At 40.7% G+C, this 22,480-nt stretch overlaps 1 protein-coding gene across 1 annotated transcript in view; it reads right to left on the bottom strand.

Moving 5' to 3' along the window:
- Nucleotides 1–22,480, bottom strand: part of ARFGEF2 (ARF guanine nucleotide exchange factor 2) — a 135,486-nt gene that overhangs the window by 18,263 nt on the left and 94,743 nt on the right. The window contains exons 26-33 of the mRNA XM_058287202.2: nt 13,756–13,907; nt 8,867–9,039; nt 7,583–7,743; nt 6,048–6,178; nt 5,767–5,896; nt 2,982–3,117; nt 2,280–2,418; nt 2,118–2,172 (exon numbers count right to left, since the gene is read on the bottom strand). Of these exons, the coding sequence (XP_058143185.1) occupies nt 2,118–2,172; nt 2,280–2,418; nt 2,982–3,117; nt 5,767–5,896; nt 6,048–6,178; nt 7,583–7,743; nt 8,867–9,039; nt 13,756–13,907 (1,077 nt within the window). The remainder of the gene's footprint in view (nt 1–2,117; nt 2,173–2,279; nt 2,419–2,981; nt 3,118–5,766; nt 5,897–6,047; nt 6,179–7,582; nt 7,744–8,866; nt 9,040–13,755; nt 13,908–22,480) is intronic.

Below are 22,480 nucleotides of genomic sequence, written 5' to 3'. Positions count from 1 at the left end.
TTTAATAATGAGTGTAAACAAATTTTTAATGAGATTGAGTTCAAAAATAAAACAAATGCAGTAGCTAGATTTTTTAATAAGTCCACAGCAGAAGACAGAGGTAAAATACAGAAAATGCTTAAATAATGTACTTCACCTTTAAGCTCCTATATCCCAAATGCCTTTTTTTTTTTTTTAACCTCTGACAACTTTCAAGTCCCATTCCTTTTTTCCCTAATTTTTTTTTTTTATTGGAGAAGTTATAGGTTTACAGAAAAATCTGGAAATACACAGTTCTGATATTCCACCTCCCCCCAAAAGGCCTTTTAAAATCTAATGGCCAGGAAGTGGATGTGGCTCAACAAGTTGGGCATCCATCTACCACACGAGCAGAGGCCCACACCCAGCACAACGAGAACTAGACACCCACACACTGCACCCTGCCGCAATGAGCAGATGCCTAAATGAGCAGATGGCACAAGCCACCGGATGCTGCAGCCCACAGGGAGGAGGTGTTGGCTCAGGCCACTGGGCACTCACTACCATGTGGGAGGTCTCAGGTTCAGTTCCCAGTGCCTCCTGGAGAAGGTGAGCAAACAATGAGCAGGGAAGTGAATGTGGCTCAAGCAATTGGGCTCCCTTCTACCATATAGGATGTCCAGGGTTTGATACCCAGGGTCTCCTGGTGAAGGCAAGCTGGCCTGCACAGGAGTGCTGCCCTGCGCAGGAATGTTGCGCCACGCAGGAGTGCTGGCCCACGTGGAGAGCTGACGCAGCAAGATGACACAACAAAAAGAGACACAGAGAAGAGACAGTAAGAAATGCAGCAGACCAAGGAGCAGAGGTGGTGCAAGAGAATGATCACCTCTCTCCCACTCTGAAAGGTCCCAGAATTGGTTCCTGGATAGCCTAATGAGAATACAAGCAGACACAGAAGAACAGACAGAGAATGAACACAGAGAGCAGACAATGAGGGGAGGGAGGAGAAATAAATAAATCTTGAAAAAAAAATGTGGGGAAGCAGACTTGGCCCAATGGATAGGGCATCCACCTACCACATGGGAGGTCCGCAGTTCAAACCCTGGGCCTCCTTGACCCGTGTGGAGCTGGCCCACGCGCAGTGCTGATGTGCGCAAGGAGTGCCCTGCCACACAAGGGTGTCCCCACGTAGGGGAGCCCCACATGCAAGGAGCGAGCCCCGTACGGAGAGCCGCCCAGCACAAAAGAAAGGGCAGCCTGCCCAAGAACGGTGCCGCACGCATGGAGAGCTGACACAAAAAGATGACGCAATGAAAAGAAACACAGATTCCCAGTGCCGCTGATAAGGACAGAAGCGGTAACAGAAGAACACACAGCTAATAGACACAGAGAGCAGACAACTGGGGTGAGGGGGGGCAGAAGGAAGGGGAGAGAAATTAAAAAAAAAAAAGTGCAGACAGACAAAAAGAACCATCGTCAGGAGGGAAGGGGATAAATTAAAAAACAAAGTAAAAAATAAATCTTTAAACGAAAAAATCTAGTGGTGGGAAGAAGACGTGGCTCAGTTGATAAGAGCATCCACCTACCATATGGGAGGGTCCAGGGTTCGATCCCCAGGCCCTCCTGACCCATGTGGTGAGCTGGTCCATGCGCAGAGCTGCTGCGTGCAACAAGTACCATGCCACGCAGGGGCACCCCTGTGTGGGGGGACCTATCCTGGGACCTTCTATAATGGGAGAGAAGTAAGTGCTCAATCTCTTGTACCACTTCATCTCCCTGGTCTGCTGAGTCTCTTATTGACTCTCCTCTGTGTATTATCTTTTGTTGCGTCATCTTGCTGCACCAGCTCTCTGCTTGGGCCAGCTTGCTGTGTGGGCCAGCACTTTGCTTGGGCCAGCTCACTGCACAGGCCAGGACTCCATGTGGGCCAGCACTCTGAGCAGGCCAGCTCTCCACTGGCCATGCGGGCCAGCTTGCCTTCACCAGGAGAACCTGGGAATTGAACCCCGGACCTCCCATACGGTAGACAGGAGCCCGATCGCTTGAGCCACATCTGCTTCTTTATAACTTTTTTTGCTCTGATCTCACCAGAAAAGCAAAAACTCATTGGGCTGATTAATCTTTTACTAAAGACACTGATAAAAAGAAAAATATCCTACCAAATGTTTTTCTGATGACTCTTCCTCCATTCCGATAGGTTTCCATATCAGCAAACTTGAGAGAATGCAAGAGAAGGAAGATGATCAATGTGAAAGGCAACCAGGAGCTTTAAGATATCCACTGAACGCAGAATAAACTGCAACAATCACATTAACACTTACACATGTGGAATGGTTGTTTTGAAGATATCTAACATACAGTTGCACGTTTCATCCCAGACATTAGGACTGAACTTCTCTCCATTGGATATTACTAAGTTTTCTAAGCAATTTGTACCTGATCGAGCCAACTGCTCATTATCTGCAAAACAAAGCAGTATCTATCATTAAATTTCAACTGCTCTTTTGAGTCCAACCAGTTCCCTTTATATTGTGAAGTAGAGACTAAACAATTGGTGGGCTTATAGAATTAATGAAGCAATACTAAAGACAATATTAAAATATTTATAGTTTAAGTAAGCTATGAAACCTTATTTGTTATAGTTTGATTGTTAGGGATGGCAGGTCAAATTTTGCTAACTTTAATTAATGGCTTCATATATGAAAAATGGTAAAAGAAGATGGAAGATAGTAGACCAGTGCTTCAAAAAATTTAGTCACTCAAACACAACATTTCCAATTTTTACCTTATCAATATCCATTATTTTACGTTACTTTACTTTAAAACTTCAGACATTTTTGGAAAAAAAAATTGTTTATAAACCATCTTGGGGAAGGTTTATATTCAAATTAAATAAAAAATACACACTTTCACCAATTATGCCTTGTACTCCTTGACAGAACATCCAACTTTTATAAATTGAAAAAATTAACCCCATTATGGACTATGTCAAGAAAAATGATGCCAGGAGATTTAAAGAGTACCTTGTTTTACACACCACTGCAATTGTGCAAATACATCGGAAAGAAGAACTTCATTCAAAGCTTCATAAAACTGGGTAAATACATCACAAATGGCATAAAGTGCATGATTGCAAGTTGTTGTCATCCACTCAGATTTCTGGAAAAACAATAAAACGATGATGCTTAAAAATCACTCTCCCTGGGTGGGATAGGCATTTGTATGTGCTGTTGGCAAAACCATTCTGGAAAGTAATTTGGCAATATATATCAAGAGCCTTAAAAATGTTCACACCCAATGGTCAAAAAAGCACAAAAAAGATGCTCAACATTATTAACCATTAGGGAAATGCAAATCAAAATCATAATGAGGGAAACGGACCTGGCCCAGTGGTTAGGGCGTCCGTCTACCACATGGGAGGTCTGCAGTTCAAACCCCGGGCCTCCTTGACCCGTGTGGAGCTGGCCCACGCGCGGTGCTGATGCGCACAAGGAGTGCCGTGCCACGCAGGGGTATTCCCCGTGTAGGGGAGCCCCATGCGCAAGGAGTGCACCCCTAAGGAGAGCCGCCCAGCGCGAAAGAAAGTGCAGCCTGCCCAGGAATGGCGCCGCCCACACTTCCCATGCTGCTGACGACAACAGAAGCCGACAAAGAAAACAAGATGCAGCAAATAGACACAGAGAACACACAACCGGGGGGGGGGGGGGGGGGCAAGGGGGGGAATTAAATAAATAAATCTTTTAAAAAAAAAATCATAATGAGATACTACCTCACAACCACTAGAATGGCTATTATTAAAAACTCAAAACAAAAAAAGAAAATAAGCACTGGTAAGGATGTGGAGAAACAGGAATCTAATTTTGCTGGGATGTCAATATGGAAAGCAATTTGGCAGTTCCTCAAAAAGTTAAACACAGAACTGCCACATGACCTGGCAATCCCACTTCTAGGTAAATACCGTAAAGAACTGAAAGTAGAGGGAGCTGAGGTGGTTTAGGTGACTGGGCGCCTCTCTTCCAAATGGGAGGTCCTGGGTTCAGTTCCTGGTGCCTCCTAGAAAGGAGACAAGCAGACACAGAGAGCAGAGAGAGACCACAAACAATGCAGGGCGGGCGGGGGGGGAGGAGAGGAGGATAAATAAATTAAATAAATCTTAAAAAAAAGAAAAAATTGGAAGTAGGGTTGTCAGTAGATATATGTACACCAGTGTTCACAGTAGCATTATTCACAACAGCCAAAAGGTATAAGCAACCCAAATGTCCATCAGCAGAAGAATAGATAAACAAAATGTGGTGTATACACACACTGGAATATTACTCAGCCTTAAAAAGGAATGAAGTTCTGATCCGTGTCACTACATGGATGAACCCTGAAGGGATCATGTTGAGTGAAATAAATTGGACATAATGGGACACAATGGGACAGATATTGTTTGATTACACTTATATGAAATAGTTATGCAAACTCATAAAGTACAGTTCAGGTTACCAGGGGTGGGAGGGGGGAGGGGAAATGGTGAGTTAATGTGTAATGGGTATAGGGTTTCTGTTTTGGGTGATGAGAAGGTTCTGGTAATTAGTAGTATGGGTACTGCAACACTATGAATGTGATTTCATGGTCCTGGACTGAATCTAATAATGGTGGGAAAAGATGCAAAAGGACATCATTGGGACATATGAAAAAACCAGAATATAGAATGTAAGCTTTATACTGATGTTAAATTTCCTGAATTTGATAACTGTATTTAAGGTGGTTATATAAGTGAATATCTTTGTTCTTAGGAAATATACAGGTAAGTACTTGTTGTTCACCAAGCATGATGCAAACAACCTACTCTCAAATGTTTAGAAAATAATTGGATGGATGGATGGATGGAAAGATGGCTGGATGAATAGATACAGTAATGTGAGAAATGTGGCAAATGTTAAAATTGGTAGCTCTGGGGATGGGTGTGTTGGAGTTCTCTATAAGGGTTTTATATTTTAAAAATTTTTTTAAGATGCTCCAGGAATTGAACCCAGGACGTCACACACAGCAAGGAGGCGCTCAACCACTGAGCTACATCCGCTCCCCCATATTATTTTTTAATTGTTCTTTATGTCTGAAATTATTTCAAAATAAAAAGTTTAAAAAAAATTACAAAACTGTATTTATACTATGGCCTCAACCATATTTATACCATGTAAAAGACTGAGAAAAATCTGCCAAAACATTAACTCCAGTTTCTGGATGGTAAAATTATGAATGGTGTGCATTTCCCTAATATTCCCTATTAATCATATGTGACTTTCATACTACAGGGAGGGAAATGGTGCTCCTCAGTGAAGGTAAAGTTACACCCCCATCTAAAAATCTTGAGATAGAACAGCCTCTCCATCCCCAAGAGGACAAATAACAAACAAAAACACCTAGAGATATCAAAAATCCTTAATTAAAAAAAAAAGGTCTAGTATTTATAGCACTTCTAACTGTAACTTCATTAAAAATCCTAGGGACCACTTACCATGAATTGCTCAGAAGTTTATGTGAATAAAACAATGAAGTTAACTGGTAAGTAGCTTGGGTGAAACTGACAGGTATAGTGCTCCAGGGCCAAGTGGTTAGACCTTGGTGATTTATTTCCTCAGATGGGGAGAGTCTCTTAGTACCATCTGATACTAGTATAAGAGTGCCAGGAAGGGTGTTTCCAATCTCTAAACAGCCCTGTACTTGACCTTGGGGTAGGTGATTATGCAACCCTCAGAGGCAGATAAGGCCAGAAAGGTTTTTCTCCCCACCTATCCAAGGCCGGTGCTTTAGTCATCTTACCTCCGACTGCTGCTCAGGGAGTTTCATATTGTCAAAAATTCTAAACACGATTCTGAACAGGTCCTGCCACCAATGCTTTTCAAAGGTGTGGCCATAGCTCTTCATGATCTCAAACATGACTGTGAGTCCTCTGGAAGAAACAAAGCAAGGTGCAGAAGAGAGAACAGGGTAGGGAAAGAGAACAACAGAGAACAGAGTGGAAGAGAATGGGGTCAGGTGAGCAAGTGACGCCAGTTTCATTTTAGTGATCTAAGTGCCCAGCACACCAGGGACACAGTTACCTTGTCCGTACATCTAACTTGCATCTGTTAATGATGCAGGAGAGTTCAAACAAGATGGGGAACCAGCCTCGGACCCAGACTCTGTCACCAGGAGCTACATTCATGTCATCACTTGTGTATTCCTGTAGCACCTACAATGAAAATCACATCTAAGACTTGGACTTAGCTAGCAAAAGGGAGGAGCTGAAAGAGAACTATACAAAGATTATAAGCTCCACACATTTTCCTCCCCTAAAAATATCCTCTCCTCAGAGAGCTCTGAGGAGACTGAGACATTTGCCTGTCCCAAAGCGCACAAGAACAGCTTTCCCATGTGAACTGATGGCCTTCTGTGGGTTTTGGAATAAGCTGAGTCGAGCAGATGACAAGAGTCCAGGGGGTGGGAGGTGCTACCTTAAGAAGAACACCACAGGTCAAATGGTGTTATAAAATATGCAGGATGGTTCAAATTCTTAGATCTTTCTAGAATATTGTTGTAATAAATATTACTTAAAATGATAGCAACAATAGCCATAGCTATAATTTATTGAGTGCTTGTTAGGGCCAGGAACCATTAAGGTGCTTTACATGGATTAATGATTCTCATAACAATCACAAGAGGCAGGTAGAAATGGCCCCATATTACAGATGAATTAACCAAGGCCCAGAAAGTTAAAGTAACCTGCCCAAGGTCACACAGGTAGAAGCTAACAGTCTCTCCAGAATCTGGCTGTGAAAACCTACTTTCTGCCCTCTGAGAGTTTTTGACCTCTCCACTCTATAACCACTTTTGTAGTAGTTTTATCTATTATAATGGAACTTCTTTATCAACCCTGGTTATCAAATATTAGGCAATTTCTTAACCTCTCTGAGCCTTAGTTAACTTTTAAATGGGGGATACAATTACCCAACTCATAGATCTGATGTGAGGATTAAATGAATTAACACACAGAGAAAATACACAGAATTGTGCCTGACATGAAGTGTACAATCAACATTTGCTCTCATCATCACCACATCTTAATATGTACAGGGCATTATAGCTTAGGTGGGCTTATTTTCACCCAATTCCAACCAATTTTCATGGTTTGGGACTCTGTCAGTTAAATTAAGCAGGTCTCTGTAGAAAAGTGAGCTATATCAAGAAAAACTCCAAACACAAGGAAAAAGAAAGGTGATTTTTAAAATGGGACTTCTCATTCATGTCACAGTGGCATAGTGTTATTTCCTGAAAGGGATGTTTTTTTTTCCTTTCCAAGAGAAAGATGTAGCTTCTTAGGTTTTGCCCAAAGAAGCTAAAATACTTTCTAAAACAAAAAACTTGCAGAATACCATATAAAATTTTTACTACGAGTAAAACAAATACTTTCATACTTATAAAATAACAGAAAATATATAACCCCTGCCTGGCAGCACTTTGGAATAAACACCTAGTTCAGGGAAAAAACACATTTTCTAAAAGAGTGGCTGATAAGCTCTTGCCAGGAGGATGGGTTTCCGCCCACTGACCCTTTTTCCCCTGACTGCTCATGTGAACGAGGAGAGGAAAACCATACCCGAGGCCGCTCAGAGACATATTTCCCACAGTAGCGGATGAGCCGGATTGCTTCCATGCTAGTATCAGGAAAAGCAGCATTACAGGCGAACTCTGACAAGCACTTCACAGCATCCTGAAAGGAATCTATGGCTGCAGGGAAATGGTGCTGGAAAATAGTTGCTGGGGAAACACAAGGCACATTTTTTTATAAGATCAGGATTTCAAAATGGGGGTTAAAACAAACACACAGAGATCATTGACAATTACTTTTTTTTTTTTTTTTGAGGTACCAGAGCCAGGGATTGAACCTAGACCTCGTATGTGGGAAGCTGGTTCTCAACCGCTGAGCTACACCAGCTCCCACTGACAATTACTTTTTGTGAAAATCTAAGAAAAGCATATCAGAATTTCTGAAAGACTGGCTTTTCTTATTAAATTATTCAGAAATCAATGCATTGAGAACATGTCAGCTAAACTGGTTTCCTAAGCTCAAGCAATGATATAAAACCTCAGTCATTCATTAAACAAAAACTTACTGAACGCCAACTATGTGCTAAGCATGGCTCCAGGCCCTGGGGATACAGGAGTGAGTAAATTGAAGTTCCTACCCTCATGATGCTCCTCCTCCACAGGGCAAGACAGACAATAATCATGTAAGTTAATACATATATTAAAAATAAATAAATAATTTAAAAAAATACATATATATCTACTTTAACCTAATGTATTTTAGGATACAGTTAACTTAAGATAAAAAATGATCTGGAAGTGAAGCTGGCCCACAGTAGCTTGCCTGACAAATGATGCACACTGAACAAAGCTCTGGCCTTAATTCTGAACCCTGAGTACACCCTTTACAGCTGAGGCCATCTGTGTCATAAGACTGCAGCTTATGCTACCTCACTGGAACACTGAAGATAAAGTGAGAGGGAGGTACAATGAGCTCAAGGTGAAAGGCAATTTAGAAATCCAAGGCTTTCAAAACCCTACAAATAGCACCTAAAAGAAAAATGCAAGTAGTAAGAAGCTTATGAAAAGTTAAAAGACCTTAAAAAGGTAAAAGATGAACGAATGTCTTATAATTTCATTGAAGACCAAGTAAGTATTTTATGATGTGATCCCAGGCAGGAGCAGGGACTTCTGGTCAGTACAGAAAGATGGGAGGATTAATAGGTGTCAAGCACTCAGAACACAGCCTGGCACATTATTATATCACACAATAGCTAAAACAGACAGCTAATAAGTGGCCGTCCTCCTCAACTTGGGGGTGGGTCATTTATCAGAAGGGAACACAGCCACTTACTGACAATGTGGCCTGTGGTCTGAAAGGCCAACTCCACAATGTTTCCATCATGATCAGAGGCTGCCTGGTGGAACACAGCAAAGATGTTCTTCCAACCCGAGCGGATGTTGGCTGCCTGTGAATTCACCATCTGGGCAATGCAGCGGATCACCATGTCTCGGATGGTTGGAGACCTGAGGAAGAAGTGGTAGTCATGTCATCTGTACTTTGGGCGGTGAAAACAGAAATGAACAAAGCCCATCACTTACAAATTGCACTTTAAAAAAACATTTTTTAAGTACACAAGCCTTTAACAGAACCCTTATTTCATCTCCTGGCAGCAACATGCTCAACCTCAAAGACTAAAGCATAAATGGTAGAAGATAATCTGACAATCCTGCTCCATCTGCCAGCTACTCAATTTCCCAACCTTCCTCGCAGCCAGGGAAATTGTGACCTGTTCTGACCAATTCGAATAAGAGAAAGCCTATTGGATAGAGGGCTTCTGGAAAGGTTTTTACTTTTGTCTTAAAAGAAATACACATGGTTGGCTCTGTCCCCTTTCCTTATACTCCTACTCTGACTACTGAATGTGCCTGGAGCTACAGTCACCATCCTGTGGCCATGAAGCATTAAGTTCAAGGATGAAATGCCAACACTGGATGGCAGAACAAAGGATGAAAAGAACCTGTGTCCTTGATGACAATTTTGGGCTCTGGAACCAGGTTGGGACTGCCTGCCTCTGACTTCTCATTATGTAAACAACACATGGCCTTGTGATTTAAGTGATTACTGGTCAGGTGTTCTGTTCCTGGACCAAAACAGTTAGACTAATATAATTTCACCACCTAGAAATATTAGTTACTAAATTCTTAGTGTACATACCCATAGATTTCTCTTTTTTTTGAGGTACTGGGGCCGGGGATTGAACCTGGGACTTCATATGCAGGAAGCTGGCGCACCCAATCACTAAGCCACATCAGTTCCCCTGAGTTGTTTGTTTGCTTGTTTTTGTTTTTTGTTTTTAAGAGGCACCAGGGACTGAACCCAGGACCTCCTATGTGAGAAGAAGGCACTCAATCACTTGAGCCACATCTACTCCCAATACCCATAGATTTTAAAGCTGAGATATGAGTGCAAGATAAGCATATTATTCATAGATCAGTGTATACATACATAATTTAGGAAGTACCATTTTAATTATTTAAAAATGTAACAAAACCTGAAAATAGGGAAAAAAGGCCCATTTTCTGAAATAGCCACAAGGTTAAACATGGTGAGCACCCTTAATACTTGAAATAGATGAGCATGCATGTCTTGCAATCTATTAAAATACACAATTGGGAAGTGGACTTGGCCCCGTGAATAGGGCGTCCGTCTACCACATCGGAGGTCCGCGGTTCAAACTCTGGTTCAAACCCCGGGCCTCCTTGACCCATGTGGAGCTAGCCCACATGCAGTGCTGATGTGTGCAAGGGGTGCCCTGCCATGCAGGGGTGCCCCCCACGTAGGGGCGCCCCACTTGCAAGGAGTGTGCCGCATAAGGAGAGCCACCCAGCGCGAAACAAAGTGCAGCCTGCCCAAGAATGATGCTGCATACACAGAGAGCTGACACAGCAAGACGATGCAACAAAAAGAAACACAGATTCCCGTGCCGCTGACAACAACAGAAGTGGACAAAAAGAACACACAGCAAATGGACACAGAGGACAGACAACTGGGGTGCGGGTTCGGGGAGGGGAGAGAAATAAAAATAAATCTTAAAATAAAATAAAATATACATTTATGAAGTGAACTCTATTATCTCAGGAATAGCAAGCAGCAAGGATATACAAGCCTATCATTTCTATAGCACTAGCTTTGAAAGACATTAGAGAGGCTTTGGAGACTGTTGATTTGTCTTTCAAATATCATCTGATTTAGGATTAACATTCATGTTTGTATTTGGACCCATATTAACTGATCATAGGAAAGGTCATTTAGAGAAGGCAAGGGGAAAGTCAAAACAGGGTTAAATATTTGCTAAATGTCTGCAAAGTAAATATTCCACACACAGAGAGAGGACTAACTACATATCTAGGTAACTTCAACACATAATAAAATTGAAATCATGAAGGGGCTGAAGTGACTGAGCGCCTCTCTTCCATATGGGAGGTCCCAGGTTCTGTTCCTGGTGCCTCCTAAAAAGAAGACGAGCAGACACAGACAGCACACAGCAACTGGACACAGAGAGTGAACAGTGACCTCAAAAATTGAAATCATGGTTGTCACTTTATAGGAAAAAACATAAATTTGGCAAGAACTATATGTATTTATTAAAATGATTTTTGCCCATCTGTTAAAACTGTTAATATGTGATTACAGCAAAAGTTTTCAAAAATTCAGAGAAAGTACAACCAAAGAAAAAAATCCTTTTACATGATAGTATAGTATTTCATAGGAAGAAATATATATCACTAACTTTATTATACTGTATGTTCAAGTCTATCACTTGCCTTTTCACTAAACTATTAAGCATTTCCCAATGTCATAAACTTTGTGAACATTTTAAATAGTTGAACAACATTTCATGTTTATTAACAACTTATAGTTTAACAGTCTTGGCTATCTAGGTGGTTTCTGATTTATAAAAACTATTGGTGTGATACACCATTTTCTTGTATTTCAAATTAACCCCTTGGGAGACTTAATAGAAGTGTCAAATTACTGGGTCAAACGGCATGAGGATAGAAAGGTTCTTTTTTTCTTCTTCTTTCTCTCCCCCTCCCCCGCCCTGCTGTTTTTTACTGTCTGTGTCCATTCGCTGTGTGATCTTCTCTATCTATTTCTTTTTTTGTCTACTCTTTTCGTCTTTCTCCTCTAGGATTCCCCAGAATTCAATCTCGGGGACCTCTGATGTGGAGAGAGGTTCCCTGCCAATTGTACCACCTCACTTCCTGGTCTCTGCTTTGCTTCAACTTGACTCCCCTTTGTCTCTCTTTTGTTGCGTCATCATCTCGCTGTATGACTCAGTTGCGCAGGCACCGGCTCACTGCACAGGCACTCAGCTTGCCATGCGGGCACTCACATGGGCACTTGGCTCGCCACATGGGCACTGGTTCGCTGTGCTGGCACACTTTCTCATCTTTTTCACCAGGAGGCCCCAAGGATCAAACCTGGGTCCTCCCATATGGTAGGTGGAGGCCCTATCACTTGAACCACATCCGCTTCTCAATAGGACAGTTCTTGATATGTATTGTTAAAACACTCTGGAAAATGTTACAGCAAGTTATAATTCCACTAATAGTATCTGAGAGTTGCTAACAACATGTGTTTCTAAACTTACTCCATCCCTTTTCCAATGGTGATAAGTAGTACCAGGACAGACAGGAAAAGCCTAGAGTTAGGGGACAAGGGATTCTGGAGCCACCAGCCAGTCAGGCAAGCTTGAGCATGTTTCTTAGCCACCTGTGGCCCCCCAGTCTTTTCAGGCACTCTCAATGATCTTCTCAAAGGTCCAAAAATTTTTGGATATTTGCTAAAAGCAAGATAATGCCAGACTCTGGAAGGGGCTTAATTTTGGTTTTTAAAAAATAAGCAGTAAGGCAGAGGATATAAACATCAAGAGAAAGAGAGACAGGCCAAGATTTTTCTCGGGCTCTTTTATCTGCTATTCAAAATGGCGGGCACTGGCTTAGAGCCTTCTCATTCAATGGGTGGAGTCAAACACAAAGATTATCCCCAAACTTAACCCTTCCTCTTATGCTTCACAGCTGAGAGAATCCACCAGCACCATGTCTCACTCCCACAATGCTACTGCCTGGTTGAAACCAGGACAACTACAATGGCCTTTAAACTCAGCCTATTGTTGTCATGTTCCCCAGGGCAATGCAGAGTGATCCTTTAAAAATATGTCAGGCCATTTCACTTCTCTGCTCAAAAGCCTCTAACAGCTTCCATCTCTCAGAGCCAGCCAAAGGGCTTCCAGGGGTCAACAGGCCCTGCATGATCTGGGCCCCGGCTACCACTGGAACTTCGGTCTCTACCAACCACTGCCTTGTTTATGCCATTCCATGCCATGCTCCTCCTGCCAAGGCCTTTGCTCTTGCTCTTCCTTCTGCTCTTCACACTCTTCCAGAGGCAACACATGACCACTGCTTACTCCTTGCTTCTTTCAGATCTCCCTTATGAACACGCCCCACCTTCTTACCGGGATTTTTCTTCAGAGCACTTAATACCACTGGACATTTGCTTATCTACCCCACTGGAATGTAAATAGGGACTGTTTTTTTAAATTTTATTATGGAAAATTTCAAACATATACAAAAGTAGAGAGGATAACTTCCATATAGCTTATCACCTTGCTGCAATTCTAATCAATTCAGGGCCCAACAAAAACAGGGAGTTTGAATGTTTTCTTCACTTGTACTCTCAGCACATAGAATAGACTCCAGCATATGGCAGGACTCACTGCATATAGACTGAGAGAATGAAGAGGGTGTCTGCTGCAGAAGGAGAGGTATCCTGAGCTCTTTTATCACCTCTTAGGAGGTACAGGGATTGAACCCAGGACCTCATACTTGTGAAGCAGGCACTCATCCACTGAACTCCAGCTGTTCCTAAAGTCACATAATTCTTGACCTTGTCTGAGGGCACTTCAGCAGTGGCTCCTTCTCTAAATTCCCTCAGAACCAGTCCCAGCAAGGATGTAAGACATATTTCTATTAGTTACAGTAGTGTAACCTCTCCCTCTGAGATGGTCACACACAATCTTTGTATGGATTACTTAAGGACAATAGATGTGAATTATAATCTGCTAATTCTCTTTACTTCCACCAAGGGAGGAAAAAATTGTGTGGTTAGTGTTAGGAGGGCTTTCTAGGTTTCCAAAGGGGAATATGATGAAGAGACTTTCATTATAAAGCACATACCTGTTTTTCTTCATAATATGCTCAAAGGGCCTCAGAAAATCTTTCTGGAAACGGAAGTTGGCCAATTCTCCCTTCTCAAGAAATTTCATAGAAAGTTGCCTTAATGAGTCAACAGCAAAGATGGCCACATCTTCATTGGGGTTACAGCCAACCTGAGCAGGAATAAGAAGAGCTGTGAAGCAGGCACAGTGCAAATCCATGGACCTGGGGTTCTGAACGTCAAAAACAAGCAGCCTATCTTCAAAACAAATACTGTGAAAATACACCCAAGGGAAAAAGAAAATGGTATTTCTTGGCTATGACCTATCAATTCTGTTTGAAGTATAACGACAAAAGACTCGTGTTGAACATTTAATTCAATGTGCTTTCAATATGTGCTCTTTAATTTTACCCAATTAAATATCCACATGAGGGGGGTCAAACAACTTTACAGTCAATATAAAGCCTTTTCATACTTGCCCATGACTGTCACCTGAAGTAAATTATTACAAATGAGTATCATCAGTTCAAAAAATTCAACAGAAATATTGAGGCTTTTCAATTTCCCTATTAATTTTACCTGTCTATACTTTCTCTGCTTATACAGAACAGAGTTACGGATATTCAGTTGGTGCTTCTCAAACATTTCCATAAGAACCCTTAAAAGCAGAGCAGGGGAATTCTGGGAAGATGGCAGATTAGAAAGATATAGGACTATCTCCCTTCACAGAAAAATAGCTAGAGAACAGGCAGCAACAGTCTGGAAAAAAAAATGTTCTAGGGTTTAAGACACCAGGGGAAAGCTGGACACTGCCCAAAGGGAGAAGGGCACAGAAAAAGAAGCTGGACATTACGACCATGAATAGAAACTGCAGCGGCAGGCGCCCCTCCCCCAGCCTACAAGCAGAGAGAGCTCTGAACTATCAGGGCTCAGGCAAGCAGCTACAGACAGAACAGGGCCACAGTGACCCACCTCGCCTGGAAAGGGAGAGAGAGGGTCACAGCCTAAGGCTGATTCAGCTTTTGACTCACACATTTGGTCTGCTGTGTCCCCTATGAGCTTCTAGGCCTGACGGGATGTGCCTTTGTTTGCCCTGGGAGCACACAGGGGACAAAGAGAGAGCCCACCCTCAATCACCCTCCCTCCTGACTGGGAATGTTAGATGAGGACACAGAGGGGAGGGGAATTATTTCCTACCCCAGAGAAGAGAGGGGACTGCCAGCAAGGCTGGAGAACTGTCTCTGGGAAAGTTTGATTTTGAGGCTCTTGGTCTCCAGACAGGCTCCTCGGTCACACTGATCTAGTCCGTGTTGCACTGAATACGCTTGGACCAGGCAGTGAACTGAGAGGCCTGCCGAAGCGTGCCATTTGCTAGCTGACCGAGGAAGTACATGTGAGGGAATTAAAAGTACATAGTAAGAAAGGATTTTTCTGGCCTTTACAGCCTTCCTCCCCAAAGCCTTGGAATCGGGTCTGTAGCCCATTTCTGGGGCCAGGGCCCAGATCTGAACTAACAGGTACAATCCTAAAGACCTAGAACATGTTGAACCAAGAATCGAAGAAGGGCATTAACACAGACTCCTGCCACTAAATCCCTATAAAAGAGAGAAATTTCAGCATGAGAGGAAACTCACCATCATAATCAGGTATCAACCCAAAATTATAAGCCATACTAAGAAAATGGAAAAAATAAGCAAGTAAGAAATATATCAAAGCCTCAGATGAGACACAGGATTTGAGACAACTTACCAAAAAGATTCATACAAATATCCAAAATCCAATTAATAAGTTGAAAGACAATATGGCTTAAAGATAAAGCACATCAAGAAGACAGTGAATGAGCACAGAAGAATTTGAGAACCGGGATAGAAAAGTAACAGATCTCATGGGAATGAATGACATGACAGGTGAGATCAAAAAAGCAAAAAAGTACTTAATGCAAACTTCTAGGAATTACTAAGTAATTATGATTACAAAGTCAATATATAGTTGCCTTTATATTCTAAAATAGCCAAGGGTTAGTATCTGAAATTGCTGAAGCTGGCTGGACTCAGCCTAAACTTACTGTTGTGATGGTCATTCAAAACTTATGGTTACTCTAGACATAGCCTCACACTTGTGTATGCTTACTATTGTGATGTTAATTCTAGACTGACCTTACCCTTGTTTATGGTTACACCAAAACTAGGCTCATCCTTACTTACCCACAGTGCTTACTATTGTGGTGCATTATGCATTTCTTATTCACAATGCTTACTTTTCTGGTGGTAATTCTAGTGACTTCTGCTCTGCACTCTCCTGTCCCTGTGACTCACCCATCCTGTTCAGCACCTTAATGTTTATTAATGAAAAAACCTGTGCCAGCTCCACCCCAATTACTCAATAGAATTCTGATGTTATAGAAGATTAGAATTTCTGTGGATCCAGGAGGCAGAATGTGGACCACTTAAGCCCAATGCCCTCTTTTGCTTGCCCAACACACCCTCTTTGAAAACAAAACAAAACACATTAGAAGCATATAACAGCAAATTCAAAATGATTGAAAAAAATTAATGAAAAAAAAAAAGAATAAACGACAGCAGACAGAACAGCTGAACTTGAAGAAAGAAAAGAACAGAGAGAAAAGGATGGGAAAAAAATTGAGCAGTGGCTCAAGGAGTTGAATGATAACACGAAGCGTGATAACACGAAGCGTAATAACGCACATGCCATGTTAAAGGAAAAAAGAAAGGAAAAGGGGCAGAAAGAGTATTTGAGGAAATAATGGCTGAAATTTTCCCAACTCTCATTAAAGAAATTAATTTACATGTCCAAGAAGCACTGCATACCTCAATCAGAATAAATCCAAATAGACCTACTTTAAGACACATACTAAAAATGTCAAACATCAAAGATAAAGAGAAAATTCTGAGAGCAGCAAGGAGAAGCAAATACCACATCCAAGAGACACCCAGTAAAACTTAGTGTGAATTTCTCATCAGAAACCATGGAGGTGAGAAGACAGTGGTATGATATAATTACTATACTGAAAGAGGAAAATTGCCAGCTGAGAATTATCCAGCAAAACTGTCTTTCAGCTATGAAGGTGAGTTTAAAATATTTGCAAATAAACAGAAACTAAGAGAGTTTGTAAAAAATCTGCCTTGGCAGGAAGTATTAAAGGGTGCCTTACAGCCCCAAAGAAAAAGATAAGAGAGAGAGGTTTAGAGGAGAATGTGGAAACCCAGAAGAGAAGAAAGGATACCAAATGAGTAAAAAGATGGTGGAGCAGAAGTAGCTCAGTAGCTGAGTGCCTGCTTTACCACCCCCCCAAAAAAAGAAAAAGAGTAAAAAGACAAATGAAAATAAGATATGACATTGAAAACTAAAGAATAAAATGGTGGAAGTAAATAGTGAATTTACGGTCATAACAATGAATGTGAATGGATTGAACTCCCCAGTCAAAACATACAGGCTGACAGAATGCATGAAAAAACATGAGCTATCCCTATGCTGCCTACAAGAGATTCACCATAGACCCATAGATAAAAACCAGCTGGAAGTGAAAGCTTGGAAAAAGGTATTCCACACAAACAGTACCCAAAAAAGAGCAGGGGTAGCTAAACTAATATCAGACAAAACAGACTTTAAATGTAATAAAATTAGAAGAGATACGGAAGGCCATTATGTGTTAATAAAAGGGACAAGCCACCAGGAAGAAATAACAGTCATAAATGTCTATGCCCCTAACCAAGGTGCCCCAAAACACTTGAGGCAGGGAAGTGGGTGTGGCTCAAGTGATTGAGCTCCTGCCTATTACATGGGAGGTCCCAGGTTCGATTCCTGATGCCTCCTAAAGAAGATAAGCAAGACAGCGAGCTGACCTGATAGGCGGGTGCAGCGAGGTGACACAACAAAGACACAAGGAAGAAAACACAATGAGAGATACACAACAAAGCAGGGAGCAGAGGTGGCTCAAGCCATTAGGCACTTCCTTCCCACATGGGAGGTCCCTGGTTTGGTTCTGGTACCTCCAAAAAGACGACGAATACAAAATGAACAGACAAAGCAAGAGCAAATAAGGAAGGGGGAATAAATAAAATAAAAAAAAAAAAAAAAAATACATGAGGTAAACTCTGGAAAAACTCAAGAAACAGACAACTCTGCAATAATAGTTGGAGACTTCAACACAACAATCACATCATTAGATAGAACAGTTAGAAGATCAACAAGGAAACAGAAAACTTGAAAAATACAAAAAACAAGCTAGACCTAACAGACATATAGAACACTGCATCCCAAATCAGCAGGTTATACACTCTTCAATTGCTCATGGATCTCTCCATGATAGACCACATGTTAGCACACAAAGCAGGTCTAAAGAAATATAAGATCAAAATTAAACAAAGCACTTTTCAGAGCATAATGGAATGAAACTGGTAATCAATAATAGACGAGAAAGGAAAAAACTGACAAACATGTGGAGGCAAAACAACACATTCCTAAACAATTAGTGGGTCAAAGTAATATAGTCTGTGCATGAATTCAAAATTATCTAATTCTGTATCCAAGTGTGCCCAGTCTCTGGAAATCCAGTTAAGTGATATTGGCTCTATAGGCTTTGAATGTGCAGAAAGGATGTAAGACTGAATGTGTATCTGAAGTTGCATCCAGATCAAATGTGGGTGAGATGCTAATCCAAGCTTACCTGGAATGTGGGGAATATGTTAATTCAAACTCTCCTGGAATGTAGGGGATATGTTAATTCAAAACCTATCTGGTACTCCAACAAACAGTTGACTAACAAAGAAAAGTAGGTTTCTGGGAAGCGGACTTGGTCCAGCCATAAGCTGTCTGTCTACCACATGGGAGGTCCGTGATTCAAACCCCGGGCCTCCTTGCCCCGTGTGGAGTTGGCCCACACGCAGTGCTGATGTGCGCAAGGAGTGCCATGCCACGCAGGGGTGTCCCCCGTGTAGGGGAGCCCCACGTGCAAGGAGTGCGCCCCGTAAGGAGAGCTGCCCAGCACAAAAGAAAGTTCAGCCTGCTCAGGAATGGTGCTGCACACACGGAGAGCTGACACATAAGATGATGCAACAAAAAGAAACACAGATTCTTGTGCTGCTGACAACAACAGAAGCGGACAAAAAGAAGAACACGCAGCAAATGGACATAGAGAGCAGACAACAGGGGGTTGGGTTGGGGGGGGGAAGGGGAGAGAAATAAAAAAAATAAAAAGAAAAAAGAAAAAGAAAAGTAGGTTTCTATCATGAAAGCACCTTCGACTACCCACCCTTGTATTATCTGTATAAAAAGGAACCAAAACTCTATTCGAGTCTGGTGGGCTATAAATAAATTACTTTTTCCTTCCCCAAATTATAACAAGTCCTGGCCTTTTCATATGCAAATAGTTAAACATCTCTTGACGTCTACAACATTGGGGGGCTCATCCGGGATTTGCAAACAAAGGCCAGAGAAAGTAGCATTTCACTACCCCTTCTGGATTCCCAAGGAAGCTGGGAGAACTCAGGTGAACCCCAATCTGGGCACCCCTGGATTACATTTAATCCAGAAAAGATCTGGGCTCCACTAGAATCTTCCCAACAAAAATCGAGGGCAATGGAAGGTCTGGGAAAAATTCTGGGAAGACGACTCCAAACACAGAAAAAGTAACTGCATATTAGTATCTGGTTCTGGTATTGTCTCCACTGAGGTAGTGAAGGCTTGATTATAATAAGAAAGGATTTTTATAGGTTCGAGTCCTAACATCCTGGAAATTGATCCGGATTTTGAAAAACTTGGTTACAGGAAAATAAATCAGCTTTCTAGTGAAGCTTGGTCTGTTATAAAGTAAAACAGTAAAAAGGTCTAGCCGGAATCTTTTGTTACGGGGCTGAATTGCAAATGAATTTGCTTTATAGATAGCAAATGTAAGCAGGAGATCCTGTTCAGATGTTAATGTTAAGTGTTCTCTCTTTCTGAAGTTTGTAATGGCTGTAGCCGTGCCAAATAAAATAAAAATTGTGAGTCAGATTGATAAGTTTTGTATTTCTGTCTGCTAAATGCTGGTGTTAAAATTATGTAATTATATAAAGTGGTAAAATTTGGTTAAGCTGGAATACTCCCCTGCCACTGGCAAAGGAGTGAATTGATTGTAGTTTATAAAGCAAAACCACGGAGTTCGAATGTATGTGCACAAGCTCTGCTGTCTTGCCTCTCTGGGTCAGCCCCATTTGCCAGAGCTTGGGGATTGTCTGTGTCAGTGTCTGCACCATGCACCCAAGTTTATTGGAACTGGTCCAGTCAGGGCACTTGATGGAGCCAGTAACTTAAATCATAGCCCTGCCAGGGTGGGGGTCCTGGGAAAAGCGCTGAATTTGAAGAGTTCTTTCAAGCCATTTTAGTAGCCTGGTACTTGCTAACATCACCTTATCTCCCCTCCTCCCTTTAGGAGGATGCATAACAAAAGCAGAAAGCTGGAAAGGGAGAGCAGCTTGCCTCTTTTCAGTGAATCCCCTGGCTTTCTATTCATAAGCCTATCAAATCACAGATCTACCTGGAAGGGGGGAGGTAAAGGAAATCTCTCTCTTTGTAAGTCTATGTAGAAATGCTTTGAAATGTTTAAAGCTGTAAACTGGTGAAATACCTTGGTCTAAAAGAAAGAGGCTACTGCTTGAAAACAATAAACCTCTGATCATTTGATAGCCCTTGTAATGATTTGGCTGGAAACAGTCAGCAGCAAGGGTTATGAGATACTGCAAAAAAAACCCACCAAACAGATAAATCTGAAAACCCAGAGATCTCATATCATGTCTCCTTAAAAACAAAAACAAAAACAAAAACAAATAAACCTCAACCTCTCAATTTAAACTCAATTGTGCCTATAAAAGGTGTAAATAATAATCAAAATGAAATCTCATGTGCTATCAATTAGGGTCAGGGAGTTCCTTAAAATGCTAAGGATATGGAATTCTGGTTTAATCTGTGCTTAACTTGTATTAAACTTTAAAATCTGTGTTTGGCTTTTGTCAGTTTGCCTGAGCCTAAAAAAGTAACTTGAAATGAATATTTAAATGCCAATTCTGTCTTGCTGGTGAATTAAATGCATAACCCACAGATGAAATTTGTTCAGTTACTAAGAAAACAGGAAAGCATCGCAGGGTTGTTACTAATAAGATTCTTGTAACTTAATTAATAAAGGTATCCAATTCATCTTAAAGTAAAACATATTAAGAACTGTAACTAAAAATTAAAATCATTGTATAAGTACCTTTATGTGTGTGTGTGTATAAATTAATGACTAAAGCTATTACAATGGAGTAAACGTGGCCTAGATTTTGATTATTGTAATGGTGATATTGAATTAATATGCCTCTGTTTGTGGCTACTTCGGGTTTATCTAGTGCTTATTGTGATAGTGGTGGTTATTACTGAAACTTATCCTAGAGTTATTTTATAACTAATTTCATCCCTGGTCTTTTACTACTGTGATGGTAGCTTATGGTTTCACCCCTTAGCAACTGAACTTATTAACTTTAAAAACTTACAGTTAATTAGAAGGAAAGGAGTTTATGCATATCACTTTTATGCCATTCTAAATATTTTTGGTCTTCTCATTTCCTCTTTACCTTTTGAAAGGAAAAACTGTCTTGTTCCTTGACCTGTAAAATAATATTAATTCTGACTGGCCATTTCCACCAAAAAGGAGACAGTAACTGTTGCCAGGTTTTCCAGGAATAAGCAATACTCTTCCTAGGGTACCAGGCCTTACTAAACAACTCCTCCATTGTTTGGGCTGTCTCAAAGAAAAAAATGAGTAAAAGCCCAAATGCTTGCCACGTTCCCTCCAAATAGCAATGTAACTAGGAAAGTCAGTGAGGGAACTATATTTTTAATTAACCAGCAAAGAAAAAGGGGTTTTAAATAGCTAAATGGTGTTTCTATATCAAACTATTCATGTCTGCCTATTTGCTCAATTTATTAAGGTTAAATATGCAGTTATATAAGTAACAGATATTTCTAAAACCCAAATTAAACTAAATGGTATAAAAAGTCCTGTAAAATCTAAAAACAGAACTGTTAAAAAGCTATGAAATCCTTATTAAATTATAATTAAAACAGGTTAAATAACTGCTTTATATTCCAAAGCCTAAAAGTTAGTATGCTTTTGAAAGTAACCAGTTTTAGAATTATCAAGAGATTTTAAGCCCCTGAAAAAAAAGAAAACAACATTATTTGTTTAATCAATAACAATTTCAACTTGTTTAGCTTAAGTATTATCTCTTAGGTTTATAAAATACCAGGTTAATTACTTAACATTGTATCTTTTAGGTTTATAAAATATCAGGTTAATAAGTTAACATTGTATGTGTTGAATCTTTAGAATAATGGGAACTGTAAGCTCATGTTTAATTAAGTTAAATTAAGTGTAAAACTGCTCTCTCTTAAATGCATGAAGTAGATTCCATTGGTTGCCAATTGTAATCTGGAGTAAAATTGCCAGTCTATAATTGTAGTCAATTGTAAAAAGTTTGTAAAGAAATAATATAAAAAGTTTGTAAAAACATCTTCCAAACGGAAACATTTAAATGGTTCTAGTTCTAAAAGCCATTGTTAACTAAAACCTGGATTGGTATTGATGGTAAAAAGTAACTTTGCAGTAATAAAACCTGTCTGAAAGTCACCACAAGGTGCATATTTAAATAAATGGTAATGGCAACTTCTGTTTTCATTTTAACAATGAAAAGTAGTTTTTTCCCTCTATTA

The sequence above is a fragment of the Dasypus novemcinctus genome, chromosome 24 (assembly GCF_030445035.2).
Source record: "Dasypus novemcinctus isolate mDasNov1 chromosome 24, mDasNov1.1.hap2, whole genome shotgun sequence".
NCBI classification, from domain to species: domain Eukaryota; kingdom Metazoa; phylum Chordata; class Mammalia; order Cingulata; family Dasypodidae; genus Dasypus; species Dasypus novemcinctus.
Note: the sequence above shows the minus strand (reverse complement) of the source record. Positions and strands in the feature narration are given on the sequence as shown.